The sequence below is a fragment of the Drosophila busckii genome, chromosome 2L (assembly GCF_011750605.1).
Source record: "Drosophila busckii strain San Diego stock center, stock number 13000-0081.31 chromosome 2L, ASM1175060v1, whole genome shotgun sequence".
In the NCBI taxonomy this organism is placed as follows: domain Eukaryota; kingdom Metazoa; phylum Arthropoda; class Insecta; order Diptera; family Drosophilidae; genus Drosophila; species Drosophila busckii.
In genome coordinates, this window is record NC_046604.1 from 12,864,963 (window position 1) to 12,880,129 (window position 15,167).

A 15,167-nucleotide genomic window follows, 5' to 3' on the forward strand; every position below is an offset into this window, starting at 1 on the left:
TCGCTCGCTCGCATATCTTAATAGAAACAATTGTCCTTTTGTAAACAGTTTATATAAGTTTTGTGCGATTGCGATTTTTTATGGCCAAACATTAAAGTAAAATAGGTAAATGGGCTACGTTTAAATTGGCTACAGCTGCAGTAAAAATATTGTAAGTAGTACTTTAAAATATAGTTAAATATATTGCTTGAATGATAGTCAGTGCGCTTTTTAGACTCAACGTTTGATATTTAACAATTCAACAATCAACAGTTGACAAATTTTACTTTAAATAGTTAAATATATTGGATTAATTTATAGCTAATTAATGTTAGAGTCGGCTTGCTTTATGGGCTTCACTCCATTTCTTGCTCAACTTTTGATATTTGATTGTTCCTATAAATACTTCAACAATTCAACAACAATTCAACAATCAACAGTTGGCAAATTTTACTTTAAATAGTTAAATATATTGTTTGATTGATAGCTAATAACATCGATTTTGCTTAAGTTTGCACTTTAGCCTTCACTCATTTCTTGCTCGACTTTTGATATTTGATTGTTCGTATAAATCTTCAACAATTCAACAATCAACAGTTGGCAAATTTTACTTTAAATAGTTAAATATATTGATTAATTTACAGCTAATTATTTAGAGTTGGTTTTCTTTTTAGGCTTCACTCCTTGCTTGCTCAACTTTTAATATTTGAATAAATCTTCAACAATCAACAGTAAATAGTTAAATTTAATTCGATTTTGCTTAAGTTTGCTTTTTAGGCTTCACTCATTTCTTGCTCCACGCTTGAAATTTGTTCATCTTCAACAATTCAACAGTCAACATTTGTCAAATTTTACTTTCAATAGTTAAATATATTGCTTGATTGATAGCTAATTACTTAGTTTATGCTTCAGTTTGCTTTTTAGGCTTCATTGCTTGCTTGCTCAACTTTTGATATTTGATTTAACAATTCAACAATCAACAGTTGAGCCGCAGCAGCAGCAGCGGGGGCAACAAGAACAAAACAATGCCCCATGATGCCAAAGTGCAAATCCCCTGACAAAGCTAAAATTTAATTAGCAGCACAGCAAGTGGCGTTTTGCAAATGAAATTACAAACACAACACACAGTCAAAGCACAGCAAACAAACCAAAAAGAAAAAAAAAAGCAGAAGCAACAAAAACCAACGAATCGATGCTGCGATGCATGCAAGCGTTACACAAAAACGACACCCACACCAACACACACACATACACCCGTGTATGTGTGTGTGTGTGGCCTGGCATTAAAATCCAGCCGACCCACACACTGGCTTAACATTTTGCCACTTGGCTGTAACTCTCATTCACATTCTGGCTAAGCAAAAACAAAAAATAAATATAGCAAGCGAAATATAACAAAATAAATTTATGTGTGTATGTGTGTGTGTGTGTGCAGCAGGGAAATATAATACACGACAATAAGCAAGAAACAAATAAATGCAGTGCAGAAAAATTCTTTAACAAAACTATGTTAGAAAATTAGCTACAGGGCAAAATATAAGATCTTGAAATGCTTAAATAAAATAGACTTGGACTCTGTAGCAATAAAAAGTAGAGCAGTCTTTTAGTTTAGCTAACATTGCTGCATAAAATATAAAAAAAGATTAGGCAGACTGCATAATTTATAAATAGAGTGGCAAGAATTTATTGTTGAAAAAAATAATAAATGAAATACAAATTTTTTGTCTTATTGTTGAACTATTATTAATTTTGCTGATTGCCAAAAATCGTTGGTGAAATCTTCAGTAATTTTACGACTTTGTTTCTTATGCTAAAGCAATATGCATTACTGCAGCTATAATTTCTTCAAAAATATTGAAATCATGTTAGAAAAATCAACAATTCACCAACAGTAATGTAAGTCAATGCATCGCTTAGCCTACATTTTGATACACTGCTTAAGATCTAGCAGCTTCACTGCTTACCGTTCACCAACTTTGCTTACCCAAGCAGTTAGCACCCATACAAAAACGTTGGTGAACTCACCAATAAGTTCACCAACATGCGACTGCTTTGTTTTGCATACCAAAACAAAAAGCATTACTTAAGCTATAATTTCTACAACATTGTTGAAAACACCAACAAAAGTTCAACAATCATTTTCAGCCGTACTGAAGTGTAGTCTTTTATTTTGTGCAGTTTATCTTTTGTTAAAGCAATTAGTGTAAACTTATATACCAACAAAAAATCAACAATTTGTACTGTAGTAATTTAGTCTTTCTTTTTGCTCAGTGTACACTCGAAATGTATGTGTAGTTGGCATACGACACGAGCAACATGGCTTTGGCTATTGCCTTGTGCTTTGCCCAGGCACTCAGCTCACCTCTCATGTTCCATGTTGCTGTAATCCTCGCGAGCTCTACAATAAACACGAAAATATAATTTGCAACATTTTGCTGTGCGCGCGAGGGGTAACGCATTTCCACTTTACTGAAGTTGAGCTCTAAAGGGGGTGGGTTAGGGTTAGGGGGTACTTTGGTTATAGCTAGCACTGCAAGTAACACTAATTACCTGGAACTAAATATGGCGCCGGATTTGGTGGCGGTAGCCAATACGTAGCCGTTATCGCCGGATACGACTGATGGCCATTTGTGGCCATGTTTGTGGACTGTTGTTGTTGTTGAGTTGCTGTTGGTGAATGGGGCGACATGCTGCTGGCGCCGCATTTACTGTTGCTGCTGCTGTTGTTATTGTTATGGGTTGCTCCCACTGATGCTGCTGCTGCTGCTGTTGCTGTTGCACATGTTGTTAGCGCTGTTTTGGCCAACAGAGGGCGCTGCAGCTGCAGCTCACTAACATTGCCAACGCCATTTCCGTTTCCGTTGATATTGCTTGTTGTTAGGGCGCTGCTATTGTTGTTATTATTGTTGTTTAAGCATTCCATGCTATTTGTCTGCTTCATCTTTTTTTATGCAATATTTATAGGCCGCTAGATGGCGCCAATACACACACACACAGACGCTAACACATAGACAACAGTTGCACACTTTTTTATGAGCCACTTGGGCTATCAAATATATTGCTTTTTATTTTATAATGTTTATTTAGTTTGCACAAAAGCCACAATTATTCACTTGTGCGTAATTTGCTTAAAATAATACAATAAAATTTTATTTGTTTATATTTTTTTGAATGGCGTCGCCCATTTACGTATAACTAATTAATTTGCCATATTGTTATTGCATTTTGTAACTTTCAATTTGCTGCAATATGCTTGCATATATATATTTATAATGTGGCGCACATGTCGTGCATTATTTCAATTTTTTTATATTAAGTTTATTATGGCAAACACATATTTGATTTTTTGCAACGCTTTCGCTACAACAATTTTTATGTGCAATTATCTTAATGTTATAACCAAATAAATGTAAAATAGAAAACTAGCTAAAGCTGACTTGACTGTATTTATTTTTTCAACTGCTGTTTTTTGTCAACTCTAATCAACTTGCAAACGCCGACTAAACGTCTGTGTTTATACAACAAAACGCGCCCATATGTATTATATAGCACAATGAGTTCTGCCTATACATGCACATATATATGTATATAGCTGTTTGTATAATCTGCGTGTCGTCGTTTGCTGGTTGGGAAGGTGTCATATTATATTTTTTTTGTTGTCGTCTGAGCTCGTCTGTAACCGAAACTAAACAACACTGACGCCAACTGTTCATACACATCAAAATGATTGTTAAAAAATATTTCTTTGCAGCTATTGAAAGAAAAAACTAGTGTAAATATACATATGCTCATTTCCATTGTTGATTTATGTGTAAATGAAATTCTTGCGGCATTTTGTTGCAGTGTAGTGAAAGCTAAAGCAAACTCTAGTTGTAAATTGAACAATAATGTTTTACAAATTGTAGCATCAACGAATTTGTTAAACAAACAGCTTTGGGGTACATTTTAAAATTTTTTTTATTACTACATTAGTGTAAAAATTGTTAAAATATTTAAAAGCTGCAGCAAAATATTTTACAAAATTTTTAGTGCTTATTAAAATGATTTTGACAACGAAACAAGCAAATTTTGAGCTTAAAAAAAGTTTTCATTATTTTTTCATTAGTGTAAAAATTATTTAAATATTCAAAAGCTGCAGCAAAATATTTTACTGAATTATTTTACTGAATTTACTACTAAATTTTAATAAATTTACTACTAAGCAAGCAAATTTCGAGCTTAAAAAAAGTTATAAAAATTTTAAAAAATATTTTAAGCTGCACAAATAAATAAAATAAATATTTTCAAACTATAATTGCTTTATAAACTGCTTTAAATAAAACATAGAATTGAATTTTAGAGTTAAATGTGTCAAAATTTAGGCCCCTAAGCACTTTTGCTATTTAGATTTTACTTAAGAGCAAAAACTCGGGCGACTATTTTTAAAACAAATGCTTTACATTTTCAATGCAATGTGCTTTTTGCTTTATTTTTGTTGCTTTGACTTTCCACAACTTGTTGTCGTGCTGTCTATTTTCAATTTCGTTCAAATTGACGTTTGGCCCAAACTATTGACAGACTGTCTCTACACTTGCCATGATGACTGCCAATGCTAATGATCATCATAATGTTGTCTAGCTTAATAATGAAGACAAGAAATGCGTAAAGAAAGTGCAAATATTGATATTTTTTACTTCATTGTGAATGTTTTTGAGCTTGCAACATACAAAATTGATTTGGGCTGCAATCAACTTAATAATGAAGCATGTGTCAAACAACGACAATTTGTAATTTCGTTGTAATCAGTTTTTTTCACGCTACGCTGCACAAAAAATTGTCAAAGGCATAAAATGCATGCATATAATGCTTAGATAAGTGCTTGGAAGTAGCAGCAACTAACTACGCTTGGCGGCAATTAGCACAAGGCTAAAGTTAAACAACAAATTTAGCGCAACTTTAGTTTCTCATTTTTGCACTTTGCGCACACGTTTGAAGCACAAATTAACGCTTTAAACTAAATAAAAACCTCACATTTACACTACGAACTTTGTTTTCAGTTTTAAGTTATTTATTTTTTTGGGGCATTCAAAAATTTTTTAGAGCGTAAAGCAGCTGTGTTTATCGTTTTTTTTTTTTTTTAATGCTGGCACTTGAAGCATGTTAAAAAAAAAAAGTGAAATTGTTTGTAGAGCTGGCAGCAGGGGAGTTTAAGTGGAAAGATAAAGCTTGAAGCGTGGAAAATTTGAAAAACTAAATGTGAAAATTCATAATTTAATAGCAAAAACTTTAAACAAATATATAAGTTGTAAATACTTGTATATACAAAAGTAGTTTTAAATAATTTGTAGAGTTTAATAGTAAAAATTACTTATCAAATATATAAGCTTCAATGTTTGCTATTAAATGTGAAATTATAATTATTTGAAACTTTTTTCATTTAATTAAAAAGAAAAAATATTTTACCAAGTCAAGATTTTGTTATTATTATTATTATTTGAAGAATATACTCTTTAATAATTTAATAAAAGCAACAATTAATCAAATTGTAAAATTTGATTTACTTAAATGCAAAAGTTTGCTTTGAAATTTAAAATTATTATTATTAATAGAAAAAATAATTAGAAAAAATAAATAAATACTTTATTATATGCAAAGTACTTTCTAGATAATATTTAATAATATTTAATTTGTTATTATTTCAAGAATATTCTCTTTAACAATAAATAATTTATTAAAAATAATACAAAAGTTTGCTATTAAATTTTAAATTTTCATTAAGAAGAGTAAACTTTTTAACAATGAATAATGTAATAGAAAAAATAATTAGACAAATCAATTATACTTTATTATATATAAAGTATTTTTAAGATTTTATAATTAATAAGTTTAATAGAAACTAACAATTAATCAAATTAAAAATCTGCATATACTACAATATATTGATATATTTTTTTAAAATATTTTAACTGCTCTAAAAATCAGCAATTAATTAAATTAAAAAACTGAATATACTTCAATATATATATAAATAAATTTTATTTTTTTTTTATATTTTTCTGCCCTAAAAACTCTTTTTATTTGAAAAGTACTGCTAGCATTATTTACGCTTGCACCTTTGACTTTGATGAGCTGTTGACATTTTGTATTTAATACAAGCACACACCACTTCTAAACTAAAATCATTTTGAAACAAAACAATTGACAGTTGACAATTTCCGTTTGTTTGAGTTTTTGAGAGAATTTTCTTGTGATTTACTAAGCAAGTCCATTACGCGTCTCTAGACGGCTAAATATATATTTCAAATAATACTTTTTGGGCATGACACTTGCGCTGGCTGTTTAGTCTTTCAATATTTGCACAAATGCTTTATAAATAAACAACAACAAGCAAAGCAGTGAAATTTTCTATAACAAAAGCTAAAGACTAAGTGCGTATATATAGGTTGGAATTGACTTAGGGCGACAGTCACGACTATGTCGACGCGACCTTGGGCCTGCAACCCAGGTGTGTGTGTATATAGCTATATAGCGATCACGAAAGATCAGCGTACAACAAAATTTATGAAGCTTTTGGTTTACACACACCCAAAAAAAAAAATAACTGCGTTGAGCTACGCTGATGTGTGCACTGAAGCAGCGCATCGGAAATCGTTTTAACTATATGTATATAGTACATATGGCATTGTTTGCAATGAAATCAGCTGTTGCTATTTGCTAGTTACAATAGCCTATGTAATGCTATGTAAATAAATGCGACACGTTTTATTTGAAAGCGCAGGTAACAACACGAACAAAAATTTTGCTGTTTATCAGCAAGTTAAACTACAGTGTGACTACGCTATATGTAATTTAGGTAGCTTATTTGCACTTTGACTTTACACACACACACACATACACACGAGTTAGCGCGCTTTATTTTGTATCTCATAGATACAAATGCCGAAAAAAACTAAACGCGACTGATTGCTGAGCGATTGAGTGACAAACTGCTTGCGTTTGCTGCTTTGCGCTGCTGCGCGGGTTATTTTACTTTTTGTCGGCTTTTTATTTTGTTTTTGTTTTTTAACTTTGTTGTTGTTGTTGCTGTTGAGCAGCAAACCGCGTGTACTTTAGCCATTGTGTACTCAGTTCACGTTGCGCGCTAACGTCAACGCTCGACTACAACAACAACAATATATGTATATATATATATAAAGAATTATCATTATTACTCGCATGCTTCTTAGTACGGTTTTTAGTTCTCTCTCTGACAATTTTACGTTCTTGGTCTAAATGGCATAAAGCAGAAGCGGCAAAGGCACTAGAAGCAGTCTAAAATATTAGACAACAGCCAGCTAAGCAATAAGCAATAATCAATAATATTTTATAACAAATATTTTAATTAAAGCCAAGCTATTTTTAATGAGTATATATATTTTATGAGCTTTAAATGTGAACAAAACTAGGGCCATAAAGTATTTTTAGCAGAATATTTTTATTTTTATATATTTTAAAGTCATTTTCATTTGAGCTACGTTTATAGACTTATTAAAATTTCAACTTTAAACTAAAAAAAAATAAAGTTTTTTTATTCTAGCATAAGGCTTTAGTTGAAAGTCTATATAAATGTGCAAAAAATTGCATAAACTTTATGCATTTATACATAGATAAAATTATAGAAAATTTAGAAACATTTTTTTTGTTTTAAAATATTTTTATATAATTGAAAGTCAAGTTTATTTGAACTATGTTAAACAAATCTTGCGCAAAAGTCTATAAACTTATTGAAATTGTAACTAAGGCTTAATGGTAGCATATGCCTTTATAGGTAAAGATATAGAGTTTTTAGATATACTTTTTATATATTTGAAAGTCAAGTTAATTTGAATTGCATAAAATCTTTCGAGCAATACACTTTTAAAAATTGTATTTAGGACTTTAAGCCTAGAAAAATAATATAATACAAAAAAGGCATTAAAGAAAGAAAATTAATTTTTTCAAATAATTTGCATAAATTTGTAAGTCAATTTAATTTTAGATTTCTTCAAAGAATCTTTCGCACAACTTTATTAACTTATTGAAATTGCATTTAATAACAAATAATAATTGTATGCAAACTTTAATGTGAGAAACTGAATATATGAGGAATTTATATAAATAAATTCAAGCCGCATTAGTTTCTAAATTAAGCTCAGCAAATTATATTGTATTAAATTTACAAGACTTGATTAAAATCTTATATGTAAGTCTGTCATATATAAAGTTTTCCCAACTTAACTTTGTTCTAATTAAACAGCTAAAATATTTAGTTTAAGCTCAAAGTCTTTCCAAATTCAAAGACAAATTCAATTTTCATACACTTTTCGCAAATGGGAGCTACTCCCTGTGTAGTGTAGTGTAGTGTAGTGTAGTATAGTGTATCTTGTAGCTGCGACATAAATAGCTGAAGTCAAAAGCAAGTGACGCGTGCTAAGCAGCGCTGATCACGAGTAACTCAAAGATACAAACGCACGCACTCAGGCAATGTCTCATTAAGGCCTCTGTATGTGTGTGTGTGTGCGTGTGTGTGTGTACTTTGTAAATTTATGCATTTGCATTTAGGTTTGTTTGCCAGCAAAGGCGAAAAATTGATAAATATCTTATATACTACGACTATATATAAGAACTATTATATACATAGACTTTGAGCGCTGTCGTCGTCGCCATTGTGGCTTCATTATGTTTATTTATTATCGTTTCGTCGTCGTCGTCGTCGTTGCCAGTTGTTTAAATTATCAGTTAACAGCTTTTGGCAGTTTTTTGCGGCTATACGCTAAAAGCAGCAGCAAAGCTGATCGTATTTCAGTATGTGCCACAGTTTATTTTTTTTTTTTTTTTACAATAGCTAAAGTTAAAGCTCAAAGCTGTCAGCTGACCTTTTTACTTGATTGCCCGCCCTTGTATTGAAATTGAAACGCCCCTCCCCCCTCGGCCCATTTTGCTTATCTGTGTGTGTGCGGCCTGTAAAATTTAATTAAAACCAAAACCATATGCCGCAATTGAAAAGCAGAACGCCCCCTAATTATCCAACATTATAGCTACAAGATACATTTGTATCTACAGTGTGGTGGGCCAGAAAGAAAATGAAAATGCAAACAGCACTTGAAGAAAAATTCAAACGACAACAACAAAGCGAAGCATTCTCGATAATTGAAAATAATAATTAAAATTCTCTGATTGAGACTGACGCACAGACAAAACAATTGAAGTAAGCAACGCATAAAATTATAAAAAATTTGTTTAATATGCAAAACTTGTCGCTACGATTTTGTTCCCATTGTTGATTCTCTTGTGGTCCGTTAGTTAGTTATAGAAATTGTCATGCCTTTTGTTCAGTTTATGACTGCAGCGAGTTTTGGTTTACCAAGTGCGTGATTTCTTCAATTAATTGCCGCTCAACTTGAGTTCAACTCGAAGCTGCTGTTGCAACAAACTGTTGTTGCCCCCTTAAGTCTTGAGTCAAGGCAACTGCTGCTGCTGCTGCTTGCATTTTAAGTATTCTTCACAGCATTGTCTCTCCCTCTCTCTATTCTTCGTGCTTAGTTCTTGGTCTTTGTATGCAAAGGCCTTTTAACATAATTCTCAAACACACAATGACAATGCTTCAACTAATAGAATACAATTGTAAGTTCTCTATTCTCTTTAGATTGTGTCGCTGTGCTGTAATTATGGCTAGCAAATGATTATTTTCTTATGTTGTGCAATCTGCATACATTTTTATTGTAAGCAGCTTGTTAATTTACATAAAAATTGCATAAGGTCTGAATAGAGTTGCGCATAAAGTTGAAAGTCTAATTGAAGTTTACGGCAAAGCTTAGCTCGAGTTAAATATTTTTTCCAGCAGTCAATCCATTTTATTACCAACTAATTTCAAACAATTTAGTATTATAATGAATTATCAAAAATAAATTTTAGAATTAGCATAATATTTTAGTTTATTATAAAAACTACATCTTAAAAATTAGCAAAAGATTTTAGGTTATTGTTAGAGCTTGAAAGCTATAAAAATATTAAAAAATTTTTTCATAATTATTTTACTTTGTCGTTAACAATAAACGACAAGCAGCGTTTGATAAAATTATTGAAAATATATTTGGAATTATTATAGCTTAGCTTAGTGCTCACACTCTATAAAAATATTCTATTAATTTTTTATACGCTGAATTACTTTTCCCCATAACAAAATCGCTAAGCAGCAGTTGCTAAAATTATACAAAATATATTTGCAATAACAAAAATTACATTTTAAATATTTTAACTCACACTTTTTCTAAATTTCTAAATTTCTTTTACTGATAAAAATAATTACTGCGGCTATATAAAAATATTCATTTAATTTTTTATACTCTGCATTAGTTTACTAAGATTATTCAAAATATATTTGGAAACATAAAAAAATAAATTTTAAATATTTTAGCTTATTTTAGAGACGTTATTACAATATTCAATGAATTTTATTTCGCTGCTTTTATTTGGCCTAAAAAATAATTTATAAATAAAATTTAAATACATTTTTTTCTTAGCTTTAAACTCACATTATATAAAAATATTCAATTAATTTACACTTTGCTTTAAAAAAAATTCGACCATAAGCAAAATATTTAAAAATATATTTGAAATTTAAATAAATATTTTTCTCCGCAATTAATTTTAACTTTTTTTTTACTGCACTTTGGCTTAAACTTAAATGACTAGCAGCAGTTGTTAACGGTAGTTTGATTGCTTATTTAAAGCAGCAATAATTTCTGTAGAAATTCAAAGCAATTGCCAATTTCCATTTCCATTTGCTGCCACGCACTGCAAATTGCACACAAGTCGTATAAGTAATAATACATATTTCAATTACCGCATGCAGAAGCAGCAACAGCAACGAGTTAAAGAAAAAATAGAAAACTATTTCTTTTGCCACTTGACAAGCTGCAGCTGCAAACCGCACAAAGTTACGCCAAAATGCAACAAAATGCGACGCACTTTGTGGCAAGCAGCAAAAATTTCTCCCTATGTAGTGCATGCGGTGGCATGCCACAAATTCCTGCGGCATAAACTGGCACGCAAGCGCAGCTAGAATAGCAAAAAGATACAGCTAACGGTTAAAGATACAGATAAAGTATCTGAAACAAGCTAAAAGCAAAACAAAAACACTAAACAGCTGATTGACTGTCAGGCAGGCAGGCAATTTTGTCATTTTCTGTGTCTTCGTAATGGAAATAACAAACTGCAAAACTGGTTGCGGCACGAGGAGGAGGCGTGGCACGCGAGGGGGCGCATAATTAGCCAGCTGAGCTCTGAGCCGGCTCTGGCATGACTCAAGCGCTGGGCTGCAGTTCCAACTCAAGATTTATAATTTATTTTTTGTATTTGCACAACTTTTGAATGAGTCTCGTCGCGCTGTCATTTTGTCAATACTGTTTTGCATATTGTTGTTATTATTTGTTAGCGTTTCATATTATGCGCATTGTTTACATTTTGGCAATTGCCAAAAATTTGTATAAACGGAATAACTCAACTCATAAATTTAGTTAAAATATTTTAAGTATTTAAAGTAAATAAATATATGTATAAGCAATTGCAGCAAATATTTTAATTTATATATTTCTTAAATTTAATTGAGCTTTGATTTGAATGTGCATATCTAATTTTGATTTTATTTTTAAGTTTAATTCGTTGTAATTTTTTATACTATGATCATTTTTTTAAAGCTTTTCAAACTGCTTTTAAACCAATTTGAAACACGCACACACTTTTGAACTTCAAACTCAATTAAATGTTGTAACCATTTAGCTTGTTCGTCAATTGAGACTGTTGCAAAATAATTGTTAATTAATTAGCGTTGTTAACGCGTTCAATTGACTTGCAAGCTGGCTGCTCGTTTAGTTTTGGCACAAGCGTTATTTATAAACTTTTTTATTATATTCACTTGTACTTTATTTATGCAGCCTTTTGTCATACACAACAACGAGTTGCTGTATTTCAATTAATTTAAAGAATTTCATTTATTTTCTGTTGTTGTTTACTTTTGCAATTGGTTTGGCTGGTTGCTTGCGGGTTTTGTTTGCTATTGCAATGCAATGGGCAAAGCCAAAGATGACGATTGACAATTGAACAGTGACGCGAACTGCGACGGCGACGGCGGCGACGACTGCGCGTGCTTTTTTTTTATATTGATCGTGTCTTGAATGAATGCCGATGACGACTGAAGCGGCGGGTACGGCACACACAACAACTGAACTGAGTGTGCGGTTGTGGCAATGGCAACGGCAACGGCAACTACAACAAAATAAAATTCTATTAAATACACGAGCAAACTACACGCTGCTTGCTGTGCGAGCGAGAGAGCGCAAGCGAGTGTGCAAGCGAGCGAGCGTGTGATCGAGTCTATCGATGGGGCTAGCTTGCGCCGCTAGCAGCGCTGCCAACGTCAACGTCAACGTCGCGCTCATCAATTGCTGCGCGCTGCACTTTGAATTTCATTTGCTTTAGCCGGCTAACCGATCTTTGGCTTGATCTCGCTCACGCGCTCTCTCGCTCTCTTGTTTACTTGCGCGCTCTTTGCACAGCTGTTTGTTTGCTCTTTGCGCTCGACTCGCGCTCTTTGACACTTGTAGCCTGCGCTACGCTCAAAACCAATTAGTTACGCTCTTTGCCTTTTGCATTTTTGTTGTTTATTTCCATTTATTTATTTATGTTTTGTGTTTGGCAAGTCACATTTGCCGGCTGATTCAGCGTTTTTTTCCTGTTTTTTTATGAGCATTTTTTTATTATTAGCTGCGCTCATATGTAAGAGATCGAGATTGAGATTGAAAGTGCGCGTAGACTTTGAGGGAAATCGTTTTAAATGCTGCTACACGTTTAATTAAAGTGTTAAAGGTGGCAAAATTAAATTAAAGAGCAGTGAGGGAAATTTAGATTGAAGATTGAATTTAATAAAAAAAAATAAATTAAATTTAATAAAAAATTTAATAAAAAAATTAAATAAATTTCACATGCTTTATTGATTTTTATAAAACAAATTAATATTAAATGCATGCATTTAATTTATTTTGATGCGTTCACATTTATTTTGTTGCCTAATAATTATTTATTATTGTTATTTAATGACAATAATAATTATTATTATGCAATAGTTGTCATTTAATTTAATTGGCATACAATAAAATTAATTTAATTTATTTAATTGAATTTAATACCATTAAATAAATGAATTTAATTTAATTAGTTAACAAAAAATAATTTTTTTGCCGCTTAAACAATTTATTTTATATAAATACAGCTCAATATATTTTTTTTTGCATACTTAGCATTTTATAAAATGTGAATACCAGCAGATTGTTAAATTTTGTATGATAATACAGCAATAGATACTTTTTTATCTCAAAGCTTATCTATTGCAACTCTCACTGTACTGTAATTTCTCAATTTAGCACTGCTTAAAGCATTTAACGCCAAGTTAAGTTAACAAAGCCGCGAGCTGTGTGCAATTAGCACACAAGTATCTATAAGATACACATATGTAGCTCAGCTGAACTCTAGCCACGTTGCATGTCAACAAAGCTGCCTATCTAAACAAGTGATCACGTCAGACGCTAAACGAGCTACAAATGTGCGAAAATCAATTGAAGCGCAAACTCAAAACAAAATTTTCCTTACATTTTCGTAAAGACTTGGGCGTCAAAACATAGAAAAGCGCTTTGTGTGACGACGACGACGGCGACGGCGACCCGCATGGCGTAATTGAATTGAAAAGTGTGTTAATGTGACTAGCGGCAGAAAGTATCTTAAAGATGCATGTGGGCAACAGATCTAAAGATACCGCATTAACTATGACTTGGCATTCATTAGACAAACAATTTGCAGTTGTTGCTGCTGTGTGGCATGCAACATCATGGAATTGATTCGCCGCTGTTGACAGCAGCTGACAATTCGCAAATTAATAAACTCATTAATTAGAAAGCCAACGCAGCAGCAACAAAACTTTGTGTATGCAACAAAATAATTAATTTGTGTTTATTATGCATGCCAAAGCTAAAAGCAGAGAGAGCGAGCAAGAGAGTGTGAGAGTGAGTGAGAGAATTTGTGGGCGGAGATAGTGGCAACTGTGGCTAAAAGGGCAGCAGCCAAAAGGCGAACGACAACTGCTAAAAGTGTTTAGAATTTCTGGCATTTTGTCAAGTGTCGCCAAAACATTTTGCCAAGCACGCACACTCTACACAAATCAAGCGGGCTAAACAACTGAGAGATAGATACATTCGGGGTGCAAAGAGAGTGTAAGAGTGGGTGGGGGGTGCGACATGATTTAGGCAACGCACTGTGGCAAGCTTTTTGCACTTGTTGCATGTTCAAGCAGCATTATTTGTGTGGCATTTAAAATTGCAAAGCATTTGCCAACAACAAATATACACTACGATATATTTTAGAGCAGTTGATGCATTTAGTACAAAAAATAAATATATGGCAGCTTGAATAAAAAAATTCATTACAGCGCTGAGTTTTTTAAATTAAATTTTTTATTTGCTATACATTTTGTTTAAATCTTTGCTTTCAAAGACTAAGTTTAAAAATATTTAAATTGCTTTAAACTGAATTTTAATCCCTTGATACATTTTTTTTTTTAATGCCGCACTTAGTATTATTATTTGTGAATATAAATTGCAAACTTTGTTAAGCTAAAGTTAGCAAGTGCTAAGACTAAGCTTTAAATAATTTAAATTCCTTAGCTCCGAATTTTTTAAATTGAACTTTTTATTAAATGCTCCATTTTAATTTTTTTTTTATTATTTATAAATATATTGATTATTTACTTATTTACAAGATTAATTTATACTTTTTATAATTTTATATATTTTTAAATATTAATATGATACTTACGGGATCTGCAGTCAAGTTGATATATGCAGCCAAGTGTTTATTATATTTTTGGCGTGTAAGTTATTATTAAAAATTTTATTAAATAGACCATTTTAATTTTTTATTATTATTTATTATATTATTATTTTATTTAATTATTTTTATTTTTATTTATTTAAATTTAATTAAATTTTTATAATATTTATAAATATTAGCTAGCTATTTGCTTTTTTTAAAAGATTTTTTGTTTATTAATTTGCTTAGTTTTGCTTACAACAACTTTGTTTTATTTATATTATTTATTTTTGTTGGCATTCGCGGCTGGGGCTCTGCTTGCTTAGAGTTTT

At 31.5% G+C, this 15,167-nt stretch overlaps 1 protein-coding gene across 1 annotated transcript; it reads right to left on the bottom strand.

Annotated features, from left to right (window-relative positions):
• Positions 1-2,246: 2,246 nt before the first annotated feature.
• LOC108607784 (putative mediator of RNA polymerase II transcription subunit 29) lies at positions 2,247-12,205 on the bottom strand. The gene is made up of 3 exons (XM_033294931.1): positions 11,991-12,205; positions 2,530-3,106; positions 2,247-2,377 (listed from the first exon to the last, which is right to left on the bottom strand). Exons 2-3 carry the CDS (start codon positions 2,918-2,920, stop codon positions 2,247-2,249), a joined length of 522 nt encoding a protein of 173 aa, XP_033150822.1. The 5' UTR covers positions 2,921-3,106; positions 11,991-12,205.
• Between the last annotated feature and the right edge of the window lie 2,962 nt (positions 12,206-15,167).

Coding starts and splice junctions, on each gene's coding strand:
- LOC108607784 (XM_033294931.1), bottom strand. CDS start 2,920: ATGAAGCAGACAAATAGCATGGAATGCTTAAACAACAATAATAACAAC. Junction 2,378..2,529: donor GGCGCCATATTTAGTTCCAG/GTAATTAGTGTT, acceptor TGTTTATTGTAG/AGCTCGCGAGGATTACAGCA.